Genomic DNA, 26,270 nt, shown 5'->3' on the forward strand with positions numbered 1-26,270 from the left:
CAGTGCCTCAAATGGATTTCTGTATGATAAAATCCAAAATGTTATATACTGTAAAGCATTCAGAAACCAACAATACATTTTGCTATATAGTAAGTGAATTGACATATCCGAGGATTTATGCCAAGCAGAGGAGGATAAAAGTCTGCTGCAGTGTGCTACCACCAGGTGGCACTGATGTAAACTTGTAGTCGATTGGTAGGGGCTAGCTGTGTATGCTGTGAACCATGCACATTGTTCATCAGATCTGTATGGATTTCACCCATAAGGCAATTAAGTCACGCCAGTAGTGTGTGCACACGAGCTCTTTAAAATGTGAACAACTGCAGATGTGCTTGTGGCCACTCAAAGAAAAACAACAAATAAATCTGCAATGTGTCAAAAGTATGAATACTCATAAGCTCTTACAAAGCAGCCACCACTGCTTACAATGGACAAAGTGGAGAGAATATAGAACTCAGACTGACTATAACATGAAAAGCATTTTTGAGAAAGAGGAATTTGTAAACATTTAATATATATTAAGTGTTACAAAGTCTTTTCTGAAGCTTTTTTGTATGGAATCTAATCTTGTACAGAAGTGAAACTTCAGATAAGAAGAGAATAGAAGCTTTTGAAATGTGGTGTCACAAAAGAATGTTGAAGGTTAGATGTAACTAATGCGGAGGTATTGAATCAAACTGGGGGGAAAAAACAAATTTATGGCATAACTTGATAAGTGAATGGCTGATAGGACATCTTGTGGCACGAAAAAAATTGAGATGGAGAGGCTGGCATGGACAGCTGCTTCAAACTAGTCTTTGACCTGAAAACCATAACAATACACTGGTTTTAACTGAACCAGCTACTTACTGATGTGTTCATTTATTTCAAATATCCTTTTAACACCCACATAAAACACACACTTCAACTGCATATTCAGGTAATCAAATTAATCTAAATAACCACAAGTCTACGGCAGAACAGCAATGTAATTAATACAATACTGGAGCACAGAAATATCAGTATTTCCGCAAGTATGACATAGTAGGTGTATGTACTGTCTAGCATCCACTAAAGAACTTAGTCATGCATTATACAGTAACAAATAGAGCTGCAGGCAAGCAGATATTGCAATGCACTGCAAAACCCCACAATGATACCGAGTGAAACCTCAGTTGGGGGACCAAAATAGACATTGACTTTTACAATCATCCTACAGTTTTTAGCAAATACCATGGAAAACTAAATCTGAATGGCCAGAGGGGATTTGAAGCACAATCCTCTCAAATTAGTGTCCAGTGTCTAACTACAGTGCCATCTGGCTGGTTTAATAGCAAGAGGTGCCATCTGCAGGTTGCTTCATGTAGTGTGTCAATCTAATTACATCTGAAGCAAAATCAAACTAAGGGGATGATCATTTATTCAGCCAAGTCAATATTGCATCATCTTTTATTAATTTCATAAATTTGTTTTGCCATTCCTCGTGGACGTCGTGGACATTTGAATAGCAGGAAAGATGGAAGAGTCAGTTTAAATCAAACAGTGGAAAATCTAGGGTAGAATGTAACAATATTATAAAAAGGATAGTTGCTACTTATCATATGCCGAATTGGAGAGAGGGAAAAAAACCTATTGGAAAGTGAGCTATTGGCCAATAAGGCCTTCATAAAAAATAAATACACACACACACACACACTACCAGTCTCTGGCAGCTGAAGCCAGAAGGAGCAGTTCAATTTGATGGGCTACACAATGTTGCATTTGAAATTATGAAATTATTGCGAAGGAAAGCAAAGTGGGTGTTTTAGTTATTTTCTACATCATGCTCTTTGATAATAATGGGGAACAAAAAATGTGTATGATGTGTTATTCAAACATAAGTACAGTGGAGAAACAAAATAATTAGGTTTATAATTACAAAAATCAGTGATCCAGCACATTACATTATTATATGTCACAAAAGTTTCATAAAAAATGGACAGAAATCAGCAGAACAAGCATGGTTCTGTCCATCAGATAACCATGAAGAGTATTAACCACAACACACATTTATAACATGAAACATATTTCAGATAATGCACAGGTGTATACATAAAATTCTTTTGTTATGCAAACACAGATTGTCAAAAAATAAACAAATCAAAGACCTAAGTAACTTTTTAATTTATTTGCTTGTAATTTAAAGTGAGCTAGCAAAAATGCTAAACTTCAAACACAATTTTATGACCAGCAAATTTCACTGTCACAGAAATAAAATTACATCTGATGTAACTTAATCGGCTCCTATAAAAAAAATTCACCTCATCAACTCTCAAACACAGGTGAGATATCATTAAATTCCAACATACTGAATACCTAAACAAAAATTTATTTCCTTAACAGAATCAGTAACATAGTTATCAAGTCACAATAGTAATAGCTTTGAAAGACATAAGTAACACCAGCAAAAATACAACTATGTTGCATACAATTAACAAAAGCTTATAATTCTGTTGTTTAATCAAAGTAGTCTTCTATGTCAATGTCAGGATTAAGAAGATCCTCCCCATACACACTGACATCTAGCTGATTAAGTATTAAATTTTCACACATCTCTTCCAAGTCAGTTTCACCAATCAAGACTGCACCGTGTACCTTACCATCTTTTATTACCAACTTTATGTACTCATTTCCTTTCGTTACTCTTACCAAAAGTTCATAATCACTGTTCAGTCTCTGACCATTGAAAAGACCCAACAGAATCACTTTATAGCCAAAGAATTTTGTCACATGAGAAAATAGTTCAAAACAAAAATCTTGCATAATTTCCTCATTTGTTATTGATGCTGCCATACATTTTCCAGCATAAGATCCCATTTGCCTAGCCTGTGTCCAGAGTCGCATCTGAAACCAGTGAAATGCGTGGGGCCATGATGCTGTACAAACGTCTCCAGCAGCAAAAATATCAGGAACAGATGTTTCCATTTTCCAATCAACCTTTAAGCCACCGTCAGAAGCAAAGTCTATGTCTTTCAAATCTTTCACAAAAGAGGTATTTGGGATCACACCAGTCGCAGATACAATAAAGTCACAGCCATAGATAATTCCATTTGTCAGTTCAGCAAAGACTGGCCAATCACTTTCCTCTGAATTGTACTTCAAATGATACTCATCTGCTGTAAGAATTTGCTTTATTTCACAATTGTACTCTACAGTAACTTTTGAGTTCTCCAGCTGGCTTCCTGATATGTTGAAATTTAAATGCCAGTCTGGACCTAAAGCTGCACCCCTTTCATCAGTTAGTTTCATTTTTGACAATGTGTACTTCATCCTCTTCACTACTGACTTTTCTTGATTATTTTCGCCCTTTTTGTTTATCTCTTCTTGAAAGAATGCAGCAGCTCCCGGGTCAATAAATGGAGCTGATATGTGATTGTCTCTTATGACCCAAATTTTTTCTAGACCTTTTATTTCATGTACGATTTCAGTTGCAATGCCACCATTTCCTACAACTAAAATTCGTCTTGAATTTTTTACACGTTTTTCAAACTGTTCAACTGATTCTGTGTCCCTGATACCAATCACATAAGGATTATTTTTATCTATTAGTTTTGGATATCCCCCAGAACAGATGCAAAGCTTCTTGTATTCTACAGTGCGTCCTTGCTTGGTGTGAACTCTGTGGGATTCAGCATCAACATCTACAACTATGTCTTCAATCACAGAGAGAGAAGGGCATGTTTCTACGAGTGTGTGTACATCCCTTTCTTCAACTTCAAATTCTGTTAAAGTTTTGGTGAGTGCAGTTACATTTGTTGCTGCTTTAATCACAGGAGATGCAGTTATTAATAAGCACTTTTCTCCAGGAGAGTAAAAGGACAAGCTTTCTGCACATGAAACACCTGCTATTCCACCTCCAACTATCACATATGTTGGTTCCTCCATATCTTCCAGTTTTACCTTAAATTTTACAATTCAGAGCAAATAAATCTTCAAAGATGGGCTCAGACTGCATCAAGACTTGTAGTAACGAGAGTAATCATAGGTCCGTAGAGGTACATCAAATACTAAAAGCCCATAGTCTCTAGCTTTCTCAACTGCAACCAAGAGTTCAGCGTGACGCTTTTGACACAAACCAGTTTTCCTGTAATGAGACAGTCTATAAGAACCAGGGAACAATACACTATCTGTAGCATACAAATGAATCATTTCAGTACAATTACCTTCTCTTTTCATTTCACACTGACTGAATTAAATAATATGTAGAATCTTCAAACATACATACATTGTAATTTTGACAATACAAATTATTTTTACATGCTAATTAGAATAATTCTGTAACTCCACAACAAGACAAATTTCTGTTACAGTCTACTTACAGGAGTGTACTACTATACATACATATTTTCTCATCTCTACTTGTCATTCTTTCCATAATACTATGCATGAAAGTACTTCCTCGTGCCCACATGATACCCTTGTGTAATACCCCTCTCCCATGGAAGGAGATGACCAAAAAAGCAATGTGTGGCTGTTGCTCTTTAAAAAAAAAATCATGTTTATTCTACATCTTCAGCACTTATGGGCTATATAGACAAATCCTTGCTATTGTACTCAAATGCAGTTCAACTTACTTTTACACACTACTTTGACAGCAGTCTTTAGGATTTGTGGCCTCATTTGACATTCATCAGCTTTTAAAAGTCTGGGACAGAGAGAGACAAATGTGGGGAAAGGTTATACCAACAATTTTACACTGAGCAAGTCTCTGAATGACTTGCATGGGAAGGTTCGATATGCCTAGCAATGGAAAATCCAGATTGGAATATCGACAGTGTAGAAAAAGATAGATTGCAACTTACCATAAAGATAACACATTAAGTTGCAGACAGGCACAATTAAAATACATTTACACATAAGCGTTTGGCCACAGCTTTTGTCAGAAAAACAAAGAGAATCACACGCCATTCATTCACACAAGCAAGCACACCACATGCACACATGACCAACTCTGGCAGCTTGGACCAGAATGCAACTATCATGTGAAACGGAAACAACAATCTGGAGAGGGTGGGGAAAAAGGAAGGGATAGCAGTGTACAGGTGAGGTGGGGGGTGGGAGAGGAGTGCACAGAGGGCACCCATTTCAGTAGATTTTTCACACACAGATGTTTGATGTGAATTAGGGAAGAGTGGTTACGGGAGACAAAAATAACAAATATTAGTGTCAAGTTCACTGTCACCAGAGGTGGTTAGGCAGAATAGTTATCATCATCTTGGACATTTTCCAGCCCTGGAAAATAAGCCTCTCCGTTGTCTTGTCTTTTGTCTTGCCACCACCCCTCCATCTTCACCTTGGCCTTATGGACACATTCCTCCACTCCTTTCAGCCGTCTGTCTCTTGGTCTTCCTCTGGGTCTCTTCCCTTCCAGTTTCATCTCATGTATCCTCCTGGGTATCCTCTTCTCCTCCATTCACTCAACATGCCCATACCATCGCAGCCTTGATTTCTCTATCTCCTCCTGTAATGGTTCCACCTTCATTAACTCTCCAATCCTCTCATTTCTTAACCTGTATCTTTGCCACTCCAATACTGTTCCTCAAGAATTTCATCTCACTAACTTGTACTTTCCTTTTCTCTCTTCCTTTCATAACCCAGGTATCTCATGCACGTCAGGATTGGGACATAGTATGACTGATATATAACCTTTTTACTCAACGTGGTAGAGAAGAAGTATGAAAAAGGTGTCATGAAGCCCCTGCAAGGCAGTTAAGTGTGAACTGTAAAGTAACCACGTAGATGTAGATATGGGTACATCCTCACTCCATATCAGACTTCTGACACACTTCCGAAATGCTTCTGCTTTTCTCCCCCACTTGTTTATTTCTCTGTCATATTTCCATCATCTCATATCAGGCTTCCTAGGTACTTTAAACTCTCCACTCTCCTCAATCGTTCCCCACCAATTGTTATTCCAGTTGTTCCTCTCTCCTTCATTCTTCTTACAATAATCATCTCTCTTACTTATACTAATTTTCATCCCATATTCTTGTACTGTTCATTCCCATACATCCTCCTCCTTATTCCACCAAATCATCAGATCATCTGCAAACAACATAGCTTTCATATTTCCTTCACCAATTACTTGCGCTACTGTACTCGTTATATCATCCATCACTACAACGAAGAATAATGGTGAAAGTGCACTCCCTGTTTCAAGCCATTCCTCTGTTCAATCCAAGCTGATCTCTCTCCTCCCACTTTCACACAGCTGACACCTCCATGGTACATTTCCCTTATCCTCCAAATAATCTGTTTTAACTAATTAATGGAAAATCTCATATAAAGATGTGAAACAATTACTAACAAAGAGATAGAGGGGCTGGCCAGTACTTACCTCAGCTCAGTACAGCCGATAGAGACACAAAAAACAACCGAAAATTTAAGCTCCTAGCTTTCGGAATAAATGTTCCTTCATCAGGGAGGAGAGAGGGGAAAGAAAGGGAAGAAGGGAAAGTGGATTTAGTTACTCACAACCCAGGTTATGAAGCAACAGGGAAAGGAAAACAGGGAAGGTAGCAAGGATGGAGGCATGGTTGTCAAAGGGAAGCCAAAGATATTCTACTGCAGGTACTGTGCCAGCTTCAAACCAAAGAGGATGCATACAGAAGTAAAGAGGTGTATAGTATAAAGATGTAGGATGGAAAGATGCATGAATGGCTAAAGAGGAAAGGGAAAGAGGAGAAGACTGAAAAGTAAATGGGAGTGAGGTTGTTTAACGTAGGTTTAGTCCAGGGGGATGGCGGGATGAAAGGATGTGCTGGAGTGCAAGTTCCCATCTCCGCAGTTCAGAGGGACTGGTGTTGGGTGGGAGAAGCCAAATGGCACATACAGTGTAGCAGGTTCCTAGGTCCCTAGAATTATGCTGGAGGGCATGCTCCGCTACTGGGTATTGGACATCTCCTAGGCGGACAGTTCGTCTGTGTCCGTTCATGCGCTCAGCCAGTTTAGTTGTTGTCATACCGATGTAAAAGGCTGTGCAGTGCAGGCATGTCAGCTGATAAATGACATGTGTAGTCTCACACGTGGCCCTTCCTTGAATTGTGTATGTTTTCCTAGTAGCGGGGCTGGAGTAGGTGGTTGTGGGGGGATGCATGGGGCAGGTTTTGCAGCGGTGTCGGTTACAGGGGTAGGAACCGCTGGGTAGAGAAGGTAGTCTGGGAATATTGCAGGGTTTAACAAGGATGTTACGGAGGTTAGGGGGACGACGAAAGGCAACTCTGGGTGGTGTGGGGAGAATTTTGTCAAGGGATGATCTCATTTCAGGGGTTGACTTGAGAAAGTCATATCCCTGGCGGAGTAATTTATTGATGTATTTGAGGCCAGGATAATATTGGGTGACAAGGGGGATGCTTCTGTGTGGTCTGAGGGTAGGAATATTGTTGTTGGACGGGGAGGAATGTATTGCTCGGGAGATCTGTTTGTGGACAAGGTCTGCAGGATAGTTGCGGGAGAGGAAAGCACTGGTCAGGTTATTGGTGTAATTGTTGAGGGATTCGTCACTGGAGCAGATACGTTTGCCACGAATACCTAGGCTGTAGGGAAGGGAGCGTTTGATGTGGAATGGATGGCAGCTATCAAAGTGAAGGTACTGTTGTTTGTTGGTGGGTTTGATATGGACAGAGGTGTGGATGTGAGCTTCAACAAGATGAAGGTCAACATCTAAGAAGGTGGCTTTGGTTTTGGAGAAGGACCAGGTGAAATTCAGATTCGAAAAGGAGTCGAGGTTATGGAGAAAATTAAGGAGTGTTTCTTCACCATGAGTCCAGACCACAAAGATGTCATCTATAAACCTATACCAGGCCAGGGGAAGCAGCTGTTGGGTCTTCAGGAAAGCCTCCTCCATGCGGCCCATGAAGAGGTTGGCATAGGATGGAGCCATCCTGGTTCTCATGGCAGTTCCCCTGATTTGTTTGTAGGTCTGGCCTTCAAAAGTGAAGTAATTATGGGTGAGGATGAAGTTGGTAAGTGTGATAAGGAACGAGGTTTTTGGAAGATCTTCGGGTGGGCGTTGGGAGAGGTAGTGCTCAAGGGCAGAGAGACCATGGGTGTGTGGGATGTTTGTGTAAAGGGATGTAGCATCTATGGTGACAAGAAAGGTTTCAGGTGGGAGAGGAGTGGGAATGGATTTGAGGCGTTCTAGGAAGTGGTTTGTGTCCTTGATGTAGGATGGGAGTCTGCAGGTGATAGGTTGGAGGTGTTGGTCTACCAGAGCTGAGATACGTTCTGTTGGGGCTTTGAAGCCTGCTACAATGGGACGGCCAGGATGGTTCTCTTTGTGGATTTTGGGTAATAGGTAGAAGGTAGGGGTACGTGGCTCAGGTGGAGTGAGTAAGTCTATGGAAGCCATTGTGAGGCCTTGTGAGGGACCTTGGATTTTTAGGATTTTCTGCAGCTCAGTCTGAATGGAGGGAATGGGATCCAGGGTAACAGCTTTGTAGGTTGAGGTGTCGGAGAGTTGACGCAGTCCTTCTGCCACATACTCCACACGGTCAAGTACCACAGTTGTGGAGCCTTTATCCGCCGGAAGGATTACAATAGAGCGGTCTGTTTTCAGCTGCTTAATGGCACGGGATTCAGCTGGGGTGATGTTGGGGGTTGTCGGAATGTTCTTCAAGAAGGACTGGGAGGCAACACTGGATGTGAGGAATTCCTGAAACGTCTGCAAGGGATGGTTTTGGGGGAGGGGAGGTGGATCCCTTTGAGAAGGCGGTCGGAACTGTTCTAAACAAGGTTCAACACTGGGTCTAGTATTTGGGGGCTGTGTTTGGGTGGTGAAGTGATATTTCCAGTTGAGGTTCCGGGTGAAAGAGAGGAGATCTTTAACCAGTTCAGTGTGGTTGAATTTAGGTGTGGGGCTAAAGGTTAATTTTCTCTAAAGGTTAATTTTCTCCATAACCTCGACTCCTTTTCGAATCTGAATTTCACCTGGTCCTTCTCCAAAACCAAAGCCACCTTCTTAGATGTTGACCTTCATCTTGTTGAAGCTCACATCCACACCTCTGTCCATATCAAACCCACCAACAAACAACAGTACCTTCACTTTGATAGCTGCCATCCATTCCACATCAAACGCTCCCTTCCCTACAGCCTAGGTATTCGTGGCAAACGTATCTGCTCCAGTGACGAATCCCTCAACAATTACACCAATAACCTGACCAGTGCTTTCCTCTCCCGCAACTATCCTGCAGACCTTGTCCACAAACAGATCTCCCGAGCAATACATTCCTCCCCGTCCAACAACAATATTCCTACCCTCAGACCACACAGAAGCATCCCCCTTGTCACCCAATATTATCCTGGCCTCAAATACATCAATAAATTACTCCGCCAGGGATATGACTTTCTCAAGTCAACCCCTGAAATGAGATCATCCCTTGACAAAATTCTCCCCACACCACCCAGAGTTGCCTTTCGTCGTCCCCCTAACCTCCGTAACATCCTTGTTAAACCCTGCAATATTCCCAGACTACCTTCTCTACCCAGCGGTTCCTACCCCTGTAACCGACACCGCTGCAAAACCTGCCCCATGCATCCCCCCACAACCACCTACTCCAGCCCCGCTACTAGGAAAACACACAATTCAAGGAAGGGCCACGTGTGAGACTACACATGTCATTTATCAGCTGACATGCCTGCACTGCACAGCCTTTTACATCGGTATGACAACAACTAAACTGGCTGAGCGCATGAACGGACACAGACGAACTGTCCGCCTAGGAGATGTCCAATACCCAGTAGCGGAGCATGCCCTCCAGCATAATTCTAGGGACCTAGGAACCTGCTACACTGTATGTGCCATTTGGCTTCTCCCACCCAACACCAGTCCCTCTGAACTGCGGAGATGGGAACTTGCACTCCAGCACATCCTTTCATCCCGCCATCCCCCTGGACTAAACCTACGTTAAACAATCTCACTCCCATTTACTTTTCAGTCTTCTCCTCTTTCCCTTTCCTCTTTAGCCATTCATGCATCTTTCCATCCTACATCTTTATACTATACACCTCTTTACTTCTGTATGCATCCTCTTTGGTCTGAAGCTGGCACAGTACCTGCAGTAGAATATCTTTGGCTTCCCTCTGACAACCATGCCTCCATCCTTGCTACCTTCCCTGTTTTCCTTTCCCTGTTGCTTCATAACCTGGGTTGTGAGTAACTAAATCCACTTTCCCTTCTTCCCTTTCTTTCCCCTCTCTCCTCCCTGATGAAGGAACATTTATTCCGAAAGCTAGGAGCTTAAATTTTCGGTTGTTTTTTGTGTCTCTATCGGCTGTACTGAGCTGAGGTAAGTACTGGCCAGCCCCTCTATCTCTTTGTAAATAATCTGTTTTGCTACTCCTCTGTTCTCCATGTCTTTCCGCACTTAGCTTCTATGTATGCAGAATGGTAACAGTCTTAATTGCAATTGACCAACAGGGGTGGGACAGGGTGTTGTTTAAAAAGTAAGTGGTGCAGAATGCATGGAGCAGTTAACTTGGTACATATGGTGCTTACAACGTGGAAAAAAAAGAAAAGAAACACGACTCGCCTAGAATCCGCAAATGCAGAGATCGAAGTTTGTGACATTGCAAATTACAAAAATGATGTATTAGTGTCACATCCAAAGGCCTATGTGATCACTGGCTGTTTGGTGACAGATCTGGTGACATTTCTGTCATCCCTATTGATGGGGTACGAGTGGGAATAGGGAGTAATGAAAATAAGTAACTGAGTAACACCAGGTAATTAGTGTATATTAAAGGGAGTTCCCCTTTCTTTGATACTGTAACACTGAAAATTACGATACTTACTTTCAACTGGAGTTCTTAATATTGTAGCACCTCATATCCTTTATGCCTTCCATTTCAGGTAGGAATTAAGTTTCTTAAAATTTTTAATAAAATGTTAAGTACTAATTCCACAATTAATATCTGTCTGAGATAATGTTAGCCATAGGTAACACAGTGTGCATATCACTGCCTATCTTATTTTGTTTTTCCCCTTTCTGTAGAGGAAGACGAAAGCTATGAATGATTAGTCTCTAGTGATCTGTCTTATTTAACAGTGTGTAGTGAGTAAGTGTGCAACAAGAATACTAATCTGCCACTAGGAAAAGCATAAGAATTTTTTTGTGGCAAGTTTCTATGAAACCAAACTGCTAACATCATTGGTCCCTAGACTTACTACGCACTACTTAGTCTAACTTGCGCCACAGACAACACACACTTCCATGCCTGAGAGAGGACTCAACCTCCAATGGGGGTGGAGCAATGCGAACTGTGGCAAGGCACCTCAGACCATGCGGTGAAAAGCATATGAAAATTAACATGGGACACTGTTGCAATAATCTATATAAGGAGCATTTCTAAAGGCTATAATAAGATAAATTTTACATGCAGCATACTCAAATATGTGAGGCTACTGGAAAATAATAAATGTGGAGGTATATTTAATAACTTATTATTATGTTTAAAGTACATTTTTCAGATATAGCATACCACTTTGCATTCAATTTTTTATAAGATTTTCTGCACCACAAAGTCCATAATTAAATGTTACTAAGGAGAATTGAAATTTAAAATATGTTTGTGACTATTTAAAATATGTGATTATTATTTTACATGGAATGTAGGACTATCATTTAATTCACATGGTATCAGTTTATACTGATCCACCACTCTTGCCTTATTAAACCTCCAGATAATGATAAACAATACTTACATGAAACTTAATATTTCACCATTGTGTGGTGAAATGAATTGCTTTAGCAGATTAATATTTTTGTGATGTAACACCAAATATTCATCTCTGCAAATTGGACAAGGGTTTCCAGTTGAAATTACACCTTGCCTCTGAAAAAAAAGTCAAAAAGCTTTGATGTAGGAATAAATTAATGAACATCTAATAGAACCATCAAAGAATATTAAAAATTACAAAAATACATAAAAAATAATGGTCCACCTTGATGCAAAATTCTTGAACATTTTCAGAGTTCGAATATCATAAATAACATTGAGCCCGAAAAGCTTTAATGTCCACATATTAGCATAGTTTTAGAAAGCATTGAACTCAGCTTGCCCTTTTCTCACATGATACACTGTGGAGTATGGACGAAGGGCAACTGGCACATTCCATAGTCTAGATTTTTGAAAAGCATCTGATATGGTCTCCCACTGCAGACTGTTTACAAAAGTGGAAGCATGTCACATAGGTTCCCACATACGAGTGTGGCTCAACAACTCGTTAAGTAATAGAACCCAGTCAATTATCCTCGATGGTGAGTTCATCAGACACAAGGGTATCATCAGGAATGTCCCTGGGAAGTGTGAAAGGACTACTATTATTTTCTATATACATGAATGATATGGTGCACACGGTATGCAGCTACCTACAGTGGTTTTCCGATGATGAGGTGTATGAGAAGGAGCCAAAGCGGAGTGACTGTAGAAGGATACAAGATGACTTAGATAAAATTTCTAGTCCATTTAATGAATTACAGCTAGCTCTAAATGAAGGAAAATGAAAGTTAATGCAGATCAGTAAGAAAAACAAGCCTGTAATGTTTCCATACAGCATAGCAGTGTCCCATTTGACACAGTCATGTCAATTAAATATCTGAGCATGATGTTACAAAGTGATATGAAATGAAACGAGGATGTCAGGATTGTCGTAGGGAAGACGAATGGTTGACTTCAGTTTATTTGGAGATTTTGGGATAGTGTGGTTCACCTGTAAAGAGAGAACATTTGGCAGCTAATGCGACCTGTTCTTGAGTACTGCTCGAGTGTTTCGGATCTGCATCAGGTCACATTAAAAGAAGACACCTAATCAATTCAGAGGCAGACTGATAGACTTGTTACCAGTGTAAGCTCATAGGCCCATTTTTCATAGACTGAACACTGAATGCACACAAGTATTGCAGACTGTTAACAGACCACCTTCCACAGGTATGTTCCTCTGCAGATCGGGATGAGCTTGTGATACCAACATGACGGCGGTCTAGCTCACAGTGCACGAAATATTCCAGTATGTCTTCACAAATTGTTTCCAAATTGCTGAAATAGATGCAGAGGACTTGTACCTTGCCTGGCCCCTTCCCTAGATTTGATGTCTATAGACGTTTTTCTGTGGGGAAAGCTGAACACACTGTCTGCAAGGACATTCCAACTAGCTCGTACATCTCCGCAGAAATGCTAGCATATGTGCAGTAGTAATTCCTTGTCATACTGGAGGCATGTTGCAGTCACCAATAGTCATTTTGAACCCAACCTGCGATGGTCAATTGTTTCATTACTGGTTAGAATCCATATGACTAGTGTATGACTTGTGTTGTTCTTCAGTGTGTGCTATCACAGGTATTGTACAAGTGTCAGTGTGGGAACTTTTCGAAAGATGATATCTGGTAAAGGGCTCACAATAGAATTCTATGACAACCATCACTGACATTCTAATTTACCCTACTTTTAGTTTGTTTATGTCAGTAGGCACTGTTCCATTTAAAAGCACGTATGTTTGCACAAAAAATACACTTTCTAAGTATTATTACAATCTGTATATAGCCGGTTTGTTGACCACAGGCAACTACAATGTGACAGGTCTTCAATATTTTGTGCCTCACTACAGCAGTTTACTGTGCAAATGATGGTTCACGCCAATTTGGTGGGCAACTTCCTGTACTGGCAACCCTTCTTGCCCCAAAGTGAAAACTACGCTTAAAATGACTGATGCATGTTGACAGACTTACAAGTTGCACTGTTCCATTTGTGATTAGAGATACAGTGTGTTCCCGTGAACTGCATTGAGAATGCAGGAATACTGTTACTTGTATTATACAGGTGGCTGTACAAAGCAATTTTCTATGATCAGAGGAGTATTATAAAGTGGTTCTGACTAAAAACCTAACCGTGTCATTCAAATAATTGATGCAAAACTTTCTGATCTCTTTATTAAAGATAATGAAGGAACCTCAGACATAGCAACACTTGTTAAAAAGAATCATTAAAATGTAATATCTTGAATTGAAGTAGACACCATCATGATGCATACATTCTAATGAAGATGTAGAAGATCTCTATGAAGAGTTGCATTAAATGATAAATAACAAGAGTATTATTAAAGATGATGTAGGAAGTAATTCTTAGTTGTCACTTTTGTCTCAGATTACAGCTTAAGTACAGATGAACAGTTAATCAAATCATACAAAAATTTGTTTTTAGGTGAACATTTCAAGACTTAAAAATCCACCTAACTAAACAAGCAGCATTTGGAAGATTTTTAATGCAGCCATATAAAATGACAAGCTGTGGTTGCATGAAATTGCTATGGCATTTAAATCATATGATGAACTCCACTCACAAATGCATGCTTCACTATATGAATGCATGCAGTTCATTTTCTAGCTAATAGATGTCCCTTAAAAGTATTCTAAAATGAAGTACAGGACCAATGTACGATGTGGTAGCTGGTCTTAGTATACAACCAACATGGTACTTCATGATGATCATGAGAGTTTCAAGCAACTGCCAGAGAGCACAATTCCCAGAGTACTGTGTTCGCAGGTGACCATCAACAAGTATCACCATTACAACACTTCGGGCATAATGAAGTGCTCGTTTCCCGATGCACATGCCTCCCACTGAGAAGAAAAAGAACGCCACAAAAAGGTGTGTTATGTGCTACTCAGGAGAAAGAAGTAGTTTAAGTGTGTGGCATTGCAAAAAGTGTGGTGCTGCTATACATTAGAACATTACATATCAGCTAGTAGCTGAAATACAGGGTGCGGGGAAAAAAAACACACCATAACTATTATGTTATTTAAGATAGGTGCGTGAACAATGTACCACAGGAAAGAGCAAACACTCAAGGTTTTCATAGTTCCTGCCACACAGCACCAGTGTGCAACCACTTCAGTTCTATTAAAAATGGTGTTGGGACAACAGAAAGCATTTCATGTTTTATGTTTTGTGCAGTGTGGGTCAGTAATACGATTTTGCCTGACTTTTGTACTAGGTTAGCATTAGACAATGGCATGGAAAATTCTGAGAAACAGGTTGTTTGTGTAAAGGCAAATTGCCGGGCCACCCCTGAGTGATACATATGTCGAACACATCTGCCATAGTTTCACAAGCAGTCCACAGAAATCTGTTCACCGTGCAGCTCAACATGCCCCCGATGTCTGTCTGGCCTGTGTTGCATAAACATTCACACATGAAACCTTAAAAACTCAGCTACTGCAAGCTCTTCGTGAAGTTGACAAACAATAATGTGTGAAGTACTGTAATTTCGTTCTTGGCAATATGGAGGATGATGGTTTTCTTCCACACTTAGTGTTTAGTGATGAGGCAACATTCCATTTAAATGGAAACATGAACCATCATAATGAGATAAAATGGGATACATAACAATCACTTGATAATGTACAACATGAGATGGACTCTCCAAAATTTAATGTGTTTTGTTTAGTTTCACAGGAAAAGGTATACAAGTTGCACTGGACCAAGTGATACAGCCTTATATTACCGGCCTGCAAGGTCAGCAGACCTGACTGAATGTGATTATTTCTTGTGGGGGTTTATAAAAGACTGTTTATGTGCCTCCATTACCAACAACAACGAACGAACTGAGACACCGCAAGCAGCAGCTGTGGAAGCTGTAACTCAAGACGTGCTCGCTGCAGTGCGGAAATAATTTGAATACCACATTGACATATGCCATGCATCTTGAGGGGGCATATTGTACAAGTATGAGAAAGAATGAAAAAACTTTGAGTTTCCCGTTCATCAAAAAAACAAAATTCATTGTATACGTTTATTAGTTTCAGAAATATATAAATGCCAAATTGATTTTTTTTTCTTTTGAGACACCCTGTATATTAAACCTGATTTTACAGCAAACATTAGGGAATGTAAATATGATGTTATTTACTAAACAGCACAGCAGACAAAAAGTAAGGTATAAATTCACATGTATTTGGACACAAAAACATTAGTCTTCCTGAAGTAGTGTGCACACAACTTTCAGTAATTACAGTACTATAATCCTAAAATCTCTTCTAAACACTCAAGAAATGAAACGAACAAACATCGTTATCATTATTACAATCAACATAGCAAATGAGTCACTACGCCAGATGATGTATTTTATCACTAATCTGACACTTCAAGAGTCCAAGGTTGCTGGATGCATCGGCAGAATTTCCACTGAAATAGTTGTTGTGGTTGGCATATGGATGTATATCAATGCCATGGTTTTCAAGTGCCCATTAATCTTTTGGCACTACTCCCAGCACACCGAAGATAACTGGGACCACATTTACTGGTTTATACCAGTTGCTGCAGCTCTATTTTTCAGTTATCATTTCTCGTAAGTTTTTCCACCTGTTTCTTGTCGACTCTGCTACAACCTGGAATGGAAATGTGAATGATCCCTCACTTCCTTTTCATCCAAAACTATGATGTCTGGTGTACTGTATTCCAACATTCTCTTTGTCTAGAGTCTGAAGTTGCACAGTAATTTGTCATTTTCATTTCCAACAACTATATCTGGCTTGTGATTCCACCAGTTCTTTGCGACTGCCATATGGTAAGTTTGGCAGAAAGTCCAGTGGATAATTTGTACACCTGTTTTAATTAGTCTCAGCAATCATTCTGCAACAGCTTAATATATAGTTAATTGTTTCTTCAGCTTCACTGTAGGGTCTGCACTTCGTGGTGTGCTTTCTTTATTCTGCCTTTAATAGCATTACTTCTGATGGTTTGTTCCTGTGCAGCAAGTATCAGCCCTTCAGTTACCTTCTTTAGGGTTCCATTGGTCAGCCAAGCTCAGGTCTTTTCTTTATCTATTTTGCCTTCGATCTTATCCAAAAACTGCCCATACATTGCTATATTGTGCATGCAATCAGTTGGGCATAGGACTGCAGCTTTCTGGTAGAGATTTCTTGGTTTGGTAATGAAGGTACTACTTGCCAAAGACTAAATAATTAATCAGTGGCAGCCATCATTTGAGAATCACAAGAGTGCAATGTGTGAGGGCAAATGGAAAATTTATCTAATTGGCGTAAAGACAGCACTGATATCAAACACATTTTGTTTCTGTTATGTTGCTAAGTAATCATTCTCTACAGTAAGAAATACATTTCTATGATATGAACACCACCATCCTCCAGTGAATCAAAAAAAAAAGATCAAATCTAAGACACTAAAATCCACTGAATGATTTTTGCTCTAGTTTGTTTCTTTTGTGTTTAGGGAGCACCCAGTGACATTAAACTGAACACAATTTCAGCAATTATTATATATCAGTACTTCTCATCTTTTCATAATGAAACGGAACATGAAATGGGTTTTTTATTAGTGGCACCATTCAAATAAACACACATACAATACTGTATTCACTCATACTCGCAGGACACAGAACAGTATTCTACTTTAGGGATATCCACTGGAAACCAGTGAAACAACAAACCCAAATTTGTCTTTGTCTTCCCCTCCTCTTGTATTTATGACAAGCAAAGTATATATAAATGAATGGTTTTATCTCTGCTTGGTCTCTGCGGTACAGATCACAACAAGCTACACAAAGTATGATTTGATGAACAACCACATCTGAGGATGATGTTGACAAGGCTGACAATTTTGCTTCAGTTGTAAATGATATTTTGTTATCACGTTAATTATCATTTACAACTGTAGCAAAATTCTCTATCTGGCTCAAGATACATAAAAAGAATTTTTTTGTTCTCTTTAACCTCAAGCTCACTACTTTGGAAACAACAGAGACTTTTTGGTTGTTGATATTCAACTTTGTTCTACCTTTCAAATTAATCATGAAAATTAGTCAAATTGTATGATTTCTTTAAAATATGTCACTTTGAATACATTTAGTCTTCTGTCACTTTTTCCTTTTCTTTTACGACAAAGTTTTCATTAATACAGAACTTCACTAAGAATGGTGTAAACAGTTAATATTCTGCTTCAATGTTCTTGGTACCTGTGACTGGCTAATACACCTTTCTTACATGTTTTTCAAGAAAATTGGGTCCATATTCAACTAATGTTAACTAGATTCCCTTCTCTTTCATGGGTTTGACAATGTCACAGTACTCAAGAATACTTGTGAAGGTATTCAGAAAAATGGAATAGCTTAAATAGTAGAGGGCAAAAATGAAAATGAGATATGCATGTGTCATACAAAAATGTAGCTGAAACATCAAGTTTGTCTTGTTTTCACTCCACCCACATCTTTCCAACATCACATTACTAAAAGAAAAACTGTACAGTATGCGATAGGGCTAAACCATTTTCAAATCATGTGATCAGAGGCTCTAAATGTCAAGAAAAAATATCCACAAAGCTGGAAAGGAAATCAAAATCTCATCATGCTAGAAGTAAAACTCTCCAAGCAAGATATCAAGACTGTAGAGAGAAGTTATAAGATATTAAGAAAGTGTACCAGCAACAAGTTAACTGTATTCAAAAATGTACTTTATGTACACAGAGTGGAGAAAAAAAATTATGTAGCAACAGCACTTTAGCAAAAAGGCGAGATCTAGCACTTTTAGAGAAGCCAAACAACTATTAAAGAAAATGTGAATATTTCTCATTTTTTAATGATCGCTTCTGTGACATCGGCAAAAGTGAAACTCTATGGGAATGGATGACTTACGCCCAAGTTCAGCTACATAGGTGCAATAATCGAATTATTGGCAGCTGTTAGACGGAAAGGCAGATCTGCACTGATTAATGCTACTGTGATGACTGTTACAGTGAAATCAATGAAAATAAACTTCCGCCAGTTGTGGCAAATGCCTGATTAGTGGAAAGCATTACTGGTTTAACTGTCACCAGTTTTCATCACAGTGCAATACTTGTGCAGACACCTGAAGGTGAATATGCTTTGCTGTTAAAGCAGTTTCCAAACCGACCAGGCGACCAGGTGCACCTAAACAGATTCTGCATAATACAGTCCCTCACATAGAGACAATGGATGGACCACCAGTGTCATGCTGACCTAGATGTTTGACACTGGACTGTCTTGCAATTGTGAAAGCTGAATCTGACACCATGCTGCAAGGGGCATCATCATACTGTTGAACAGTCCGTGGTCCTCTGTCTTTCATCTGGTGCCAAAGAAAGGTGGAGGCTGGCACCCATACAGACACTATTGTGTGCTTAATGGGAGAACAGTGTCGGACTGATATACTTTGCCATTACTAAGAGATAATAAGGATATTCAATGTCTTAGACTGATCTAAAGCCTATATTCAGATACCTGTGGCTAAAGAGGGCATTCCAAAGACCTCTCAATTGTAATACTGTTAGGCCTGTTTGAGGGTATGTGTATGACATTTGGATAACAAAATTCAGTACAGATGTGGCAAAGATTCACTGATTCGGTTCTTCAAGTTGTCCCATTCTGTTTTGCCTACCTGGATGATGTGCTTGTGTTCTCAGAGACTGGGGAACATTACTGACAACATATACAATAAGTTTTCAAGCATTACAGAGTCACATAACAAATGGCAACAAACATTTTCAGACTATCTGAAATGACCTTCTTGAAACATAGAATCTCTGCTGTGGGCTCCCTAACTCTGACAGGGAAGGTTGACTTTATTTTACAGTTACCTAGCTTAACCACAATCAAGGGATCGCAGTGGTTCTTTGGTATGCTGAATCTTTATCACCACCTCAGGCAGCAGAACTGCAGGAACAATTGACTGCAGCGCTGACTGGTCGTAGAATGAAAGGCAACTCCCCAGTGCACACACTGACGCTGTGTGTCCCGCATTTGAAGCTGAGAAACAGAGCATAGCTGACACAGTGCTTATAACTCATCCTCAGCTTGACACATTTCTTGCATTAGTAGTGGATGCAAGCCAGATGGCTTTCAGCCCAATGCTACTGCAGTGGACCAACAGTTTTCACGAAAACTTATCATCCCAAAAAAGTGGAATGCCTATGACTGAACACCTGGGAGTATATGAAGCAGCCAAAAACTTCCGCCCTCAAGTTGAAGTGTGAGTGTTCACAGACCATAAATCATTGACTTTTGCAGTCAAGTGAACAGTGTTAACTGTTCTCTTTGTCAGTTCAGCCATGTAGCTCGTATAGTGTATGTATGTGCAGTGCCATGTGGCATAACAGCTGTGTTTGTGCATGTAATAATTGAGTTGCGGCTGTTAAAGGGTTCCACACCCAGTCACCAAGGGTGCTGCTTTATTTTTTCAGCTGTGCTTGTGCCTTCTCCATGCACAATACTTATTCCTGTGCTTTTATGTTCCATGTTTTTATGTTCGGTATTGTCGCTCTAAAGTTACAGTTCAATTAGCCTCCCGTTCTCATTAATAAAAGAGTTTCCTGTTGAGTGTAACCCTTTGGCATTGGTCTAATCAGAAATATTAAGTTGATCAGCTTGAATTACACTGACTTTGCAATTTTATAGGTAGCAAAAGAAACAGACAAGGAAAAATGGTCAGAAGTGTTCTGATAAATCAAACAGTTTTCAAAATTATTCTGTTATTTGTGGAACAAAAACTTAATAATCTGTGTGTTTTGAGTTATGATTGTGGGACAATTAGTATATGCAAACCATTTAAAAACTAATAGATGCTCTCCAAGTTCAGGGAACGGAATGAAGGGGAAAACTTAATTAGAATTGTAGTGAAAATGAAATTAAGATGTGCGGGACTTTTACTAGGTCAATGGATGGTAGATGAACCAAAACAGCTTTCTGACAGATTCCAAGAGATAAGAATATGATGTACTAAACATCATGGAATTTAAGAAAATGATAACAGATGGATACAAAAGTGTAATATAATGCATGATATCATTCCATTTATATTTAATACAGCTTTAAATTTCACTTTTTTTCTAATGTAAAATAAGGGAAAAAGAAATAATTAACAGACATTAATTCACAGAAAAAAACAAAGTGATAATCAACCATTTGTATAAAAGCATTAGTCCAAAATTTGAGGCAATCCATTGCTTTATAAAGGAAGCAGTTCTCTTCACAATTACTCACCAGGTTTTTAACAATTCTGAATGTAAGATACTACATTAGATAATTCAGAAATTTCTCAGCATTACAGGAAATAAAGGTAAATGGTAATATATCAGTGTGTACAACAGCATTATAAATGAGAAATGTAATTATTAGAAGCAAGTAATTGTACTCACAATGCATGTTTTTCGTGTTTTTTTAGGAGCATACATTCCTTTATGGTTTCGTCTGTAGTGCACCCAAACTGGATCATCTCCATATGTTTGACTGTAAGCTGTAATTAAAATCGGAGATCTATTGGTAAACATCTACAAAATGACACACACAAATTAAATACCGCAACTTCTATTTAAACATGTAATTACTCAGATAGGTGTCAGAACTATTGAGAAAGTAGTTGCAGATCCTACAGAACAGTTTACACTCCATTCATTGATAACAGTGAATTCAGTCATCAGATACCCCTTATATGTAACATTAAATTTCTTTTCTCTTTTGGAGAGGGAGTGTATTCTGAACTGAGACCTCACAGCTCAAAGTATTCTTTGTGTTGCCTTGCTCATCTGATATAATCAACTCCCACTACATTCATTTATTTATACTGAAGCTACCTATTCTGTAAAGACATAACAAACCTGTAATTTTTTAACTCTAACAATAGAACCTCCCCATCGCACCCCCCCCCCCCCCCTCCCAGATTTAGTTATAAGTGGGCACACACAGTGTGTAGGCCGTGAAAAACTGAACACAGATCAATCGAGAAAACAGGAAGTAGTTGTGTGGAACTATGAGAAAAAATAAACAAAATGTACAAACTGAGCAGTCCATGCGCAAGATAGGCAACATCAAGAATAGTGTCAGATCAGGAGCGCCGTGGTCCCGTGGTTAGCGTGAGCAGCTGCGGAACGAGAGGTTCTTGGTTCTAATCTTCCCTCGAGTGTTCTGTGCAATCTCACACAAAACAACTTAAGTTCTAATGGATTTGGAAATTGTAGTGTTTTACAGAAGAGTATCCTCAAAAAATAATGGCATGAGATCAAGAAGATTAGGCTACAAAACAAATTTTTGAACAGGTCAGTGCATGGAAGCAACAAGGAGACAATACTTTTTTCTACCAGTGAGAACTTTGCATATTACTCCACTTCTATGGACCACTGGTGTGGCGTGTTAACTGTAATTTACACTATTGTTGAAACACAGTTAACTGAATTGTTCAACTGAAATTTAATTCACAGTCCTACTGATTCAAATCCCCCCCCCCCCCCAATAAACCATGGATCTTGTTGTCAGTGCGGAGGCTTGCGTGCCTCAGCGACAGAGATATCTGGCTGTACTGTAGGTGCAAACACAATGGAGGGGTATCTGTAGAGAGCCCCAACAAACATGTGGGGTTCCTGAAGAGAGGCAGCAGCCTTTTTAGTAGTTGCAGAGGCAACAGTCTGGATGATTCACTGATCTGGCCTTGTAGCATCAGTCAAAACAGCCTTGCTGTGCTGGTACTGCAAATGGCTGAAAGCAAGAGGAAACTACAGCTGTAATTTTTTCTGAGGGCATTCAGCTCTACTATATGGTCAAATGATGATGGCATCCTCTTGAGTAAAATATTCCGCAGGCAAAATAGTCCCCTATTCAGATTTCCAGGTGGGGACTCCTCAGGAGGACATCTTTATCAGGAGAAACGAAACTGGCATTCTACAGATCAGAAAGTGGAATGTCAGATTCCTTAATGGAGCAGGTAGGTTACAAAATTTAAAAATGGGAATGGATATATAAAAGTAAGATACATTGGGAATTAGAGGAGTTCGGTGGCAGGACGAACAGGTCTTCCGGTCAGGTGAATACAGGGTTATAAATACAATATCAAATAGGGTAATGTGCAATAGTAGGTTTAATAATGAGTAAAAATACAGGAACACGGATAAGCTATTATGAACAGCATAGGGAACACATTACTCTGGGCAAAATAGACATGAAGCCCACACCCACTACGGTAGTACAAGTTTATATGTCAACTGGCTATGCAGATGAGGTGGAGATTGAGGAAATGTACAATGAGATGAAAGAAATTATTCAAATTGTTACAGGATCCAAAAATATGAATAGGAGGACTGGAATTCGAAAGTAGAAAAGGAAGAGAAGGAAAAGTAGTAGATGAATATCAACTGGGGAAAGGAATGAAAGATGACGACGCCTGGCAGAATCTTGCACAGAGCGTAATTAATACTTGGTTTAAGAATCGTGAGAGAAGGTTGTATATATTGAAGAGGCCTAGAGACACCGGAAGGTTTCAGATTGATTATGTAATAGTTAGACTGACATTTAGGAACCAGATTTTAAATTTTAAGACATTTACAGGGGCAGATGCATACTCTGATCACACTTTATTGGTTATGAACTGCAGACAAACTGAAGAAGCTTCAAAAAGGTAGGAATTTAAGAAGATGAGACCTGTATAAACTGAAAGAACCAGAGGTTGTAGAGGGTTTTAGAAGCATCATGAGAGAACGATTGACAAGAACATGAGAAAGGAATACAGTAGAAGAATGGGTAGCTTTAAGAGATGAAATACTGAAGGCAGCAGACGATCAAGTAGGCAAAAAGATGAGGGTTAGTAGAAATCCTTGGGCACACAAGAGATATCGAATTTAACCAATGAAAGGAGAAAATACAAAAATAGAGGGTCCACGCAAGATAGCTGTCCTTGAGGTCAATGTTATGGAAATGGAATAGGATGTAGATGAAGATGAAATGGGAGATATGATACTGCGAGAAGAGTTTGACAGAGCGCTGACAGACTTAAATCGAAACCAGACCCTATGAGTAAACAACATTCCATTAGAGCTGCTGATAACACTGGGAGAGCCAGCCATGACAAAACTCTTCCATCTGGTGAGAAAGATGTATGAGACAGGCGAAATACCCTTCAGCTCCATTAAGAATATAATCATTCCAATTCCAAAGAAAGCTGGTGCTGACAGGAGTGAAAATTACCAAACTATCAGTTTAATAAGTCACAGCTGCAAAACAGCAACAGCAATCCTTTACAGAAGAATGGAAAACCTGGTAGAAGTGGACCTCGTGGAAGATCAGTTTCGTTTCTGGAGAAATGTAGGAACACACAATGTAATATTGACCCTATGACTTCTCATGGAAGGGAAGGCAAACCTACATTTATAGCATTTGTAGGCTTAGAGAAAGCTTTTGACATTGTTGACTGGAATACTCTTTTTCAAATTCTAAAGATGGCAGGGGTAAAATACAGGGGGTAAAAGCCTATTTACAATTTGTACAGAAACCAGATGACAGTTATAATAATCGAGGGATACGAAAGGGAAGCAGTGATTGAGAAGTAGTGGGATAGGGTTGTAGTCTATCTCCGATGTTATTCAATCCGTATACTGAACACGCAGTAAAGGAAACAAAAGAAAAATTTGGAGTAGAAACTAAAGTCCAGGGAGAAGAAACGAAAACTATGAGGTTTGCTGGTGACATTGTAATTCTGCCAAAGACAGCAAAGGACTTTGAAGAGCAGTTGAGCAGAATGGACTGTGTCTTGAAAGGAGGATACATCAACAAAAGAAAAACAAGGATAATGGAATGTAGCCGAATTAAGTCAGGTGATGAGATGAGGGAATTAGATTAGGAAATGAGACACTTAAAGTAGTAAAGGAGTTTTGCTATTTGGGGAGCAAAATAACTGATGATGGTCGAAGTGGAGAGGATATAAAATGTAGACGTGCAATGGCAAGGAAAGTGTTTCTGAAGAAGAGAAATTTGTTGACATTGATTATAGATTTAAGTGTCGGGAAGTCTTCTCTGAAAGTATTTTATGGAGCCATTTATTGATTTGAAACGTGGACGACAAACAGATTACACACGAGGAGAATACAAACTCCTGAAATGTGGTGCTACAGAAGAATGCTGAAGATTAGATGGGTAGATCACATAACTAATGAGGAGGAACTGAACAGAACTGTGGTGAAGCGAACTTTGTGCGACAACCTGACTAAAAGAAGGGATCGGTTCATAGGACACATTCTGAGGCATCAAGCGGTCACCAATTTAGTACTGGAGGGAAGTGTGGACAGTAAAATTCGGAGAGGACACCAAGAGATGAATACAGTAAGCAGATTCAGAGGGATGTAGGCTGCAGCAGTTAATCGGAGATGAACAGGCTTGCACAGGATAGAGTAGCATCAAGCCATTCTTTGGACTGAAAACCACAACTACTCTGATTCAAATGAGATCAACAGTAAAGTATTAGGTTGGTGCATAAGTTTAATAAACATAACAGATATACGTGAGACTTTAGTCATCAGCAATATATATATTCTCCTTCACTATTTACAAGTCTGCCATTTCTGGATTAACTTTTTGATTCCGCAATTGTAGAAATCACAGGGTTTTGAAGAGAAGAATTCATCGACAGCACATTTTCACCTACAAAGGAAGTTCCTTGAAGGTTGGTTGTTAGAAACAGGAAAAGCTGAAAATCTGAGGGTGCATGATCAGGTGAATAAGATGAGTGCAGAATGACTTCCCAACCCAACTCCAGAATAGTGTATTTCACGAGTCCAGCAGAATGCTGGCGGGCTTTATCAAGGAACAGGATCACTTCACACAGGCTTCCTTGTCATTGTTCTTGGATTTTGTCTGCAAGACATCTCGGTTGTTGACAATGTCAGCAGTGATGGTTACACCTTGGGGAAGCAATTCTAGTACATCACACTCTCACTGTTTCACCAGATACATAACATTATCTTTTGAAAATGGGCACCGGTCTTTGTATTGGGAATTGTTGCTTTGTTTGGGCTCAGAAACTCTTCTTTTCCTTGTGTTAGCATAAAGATACCATTTCTTATCATCAGTAATAGTGAAGGATAGGAATGGCCGGTGTTGCTGTTGAGCCAATTGATGAGGTTCAAGTACAGATGCACCTGAAGATTTCTGTGATTTTGGCTTAGAGCACGCAGTACCGAACATACAATTTTTTAACCCTCCCCATTGCGTGCAAATGTTGCACAATGGTGGGATGATCACATTCACTGTATTTGCTAGTTCTCGAGTAGAGTGGCGTTGATCACTGTACTCAATGAGTTTAAAAGACCCCCTTAGGTGAATCTGAATGTGGTGAATCCCTAATGTTAAAATGATCCTTCTTAAAATAAGGCGCTCTGTCCAACATCATTAACCCCACACACGACACAAATGTTTCTGTTGGCTACCTCCGCTGCTGTTACCCTTACAGTGAACTCAGGCAGAAGAA

The 26,270-nt window shown here is 39.5% G+C and overlaps 2 protein-coding genes across 2 annotated transcripts in view; both read right to left on the reverse strand.

Moving 5' to 3' along the window:
* Positions 1-1,869: 1,869 nt before the first annotated feature.
* LOC126272988 (pyridine nucleotide-disulfide oxidoreductase domain-containing protein 1) lies at positions 1,870-3,903 on the reverse strand. The gene has a single exon (XM_049976338.1). The coding sequence runs from the start codon at positions 3,901-3,903 to the stop codon at positions 2,476-2,478; it is 1,428 nt and encodes a 475-aa protein (XP_049832295.1). The 3' UTR covers positions 1,870-2,475.
* Positions 1,870-26,270, reverse strand: part of LOC126272989 (28S ribosomal protein S18b, mitochondrial) — a 40,114-nt gene continuing 15,713 nt past the window's right edge. Inside the window, exons 3-5 of the mRNA XM_049976339.1 lie at positions 21,181-21,278; positions 11,720-11,850; positions 1,870-4,102 (exon numbers count right to left, since the gene is read on the reverse strand). Of these exons, the coding sequence (XP_049832296.1) occupies positions 3,973-4,102; positions 11,720-11,850; positions 21,181-21,278 (359 nt within the window). The 3' untranslated portion in view covers positions 1,870-3,972. The remainder of the gene's footprint in view (positions 4,103-11,719; positions 11,851-21,180; positions 21,279-26,270) is intronic.

This window comes from Schistocerca gregaria, chromosome 5 (genome assembly GCF_023897955.1).
Source record: "Schistocerca gregaria isolate iqSchGreg1 chromosome 5, iqSchGreg1.2, whole genome shotgun sequence".
In the NCBI taxonomy this organism is placed as follows: Eukaryota; Metazoa; Arthropoda; class Insecta; order Orthoptera; family Acrididae; genus Schistocerca; species Schistocerca gregaria.

Excerpts from the sequence above, each read along its gene's own strand:
- LOC126272988 (XM_049976338.1), bottom strand. The coding sequence starts at position 3,903 with ATGGAGGAACCAACATATGTGATAGTTGGAGGTGGAATAGCAGGTGTT.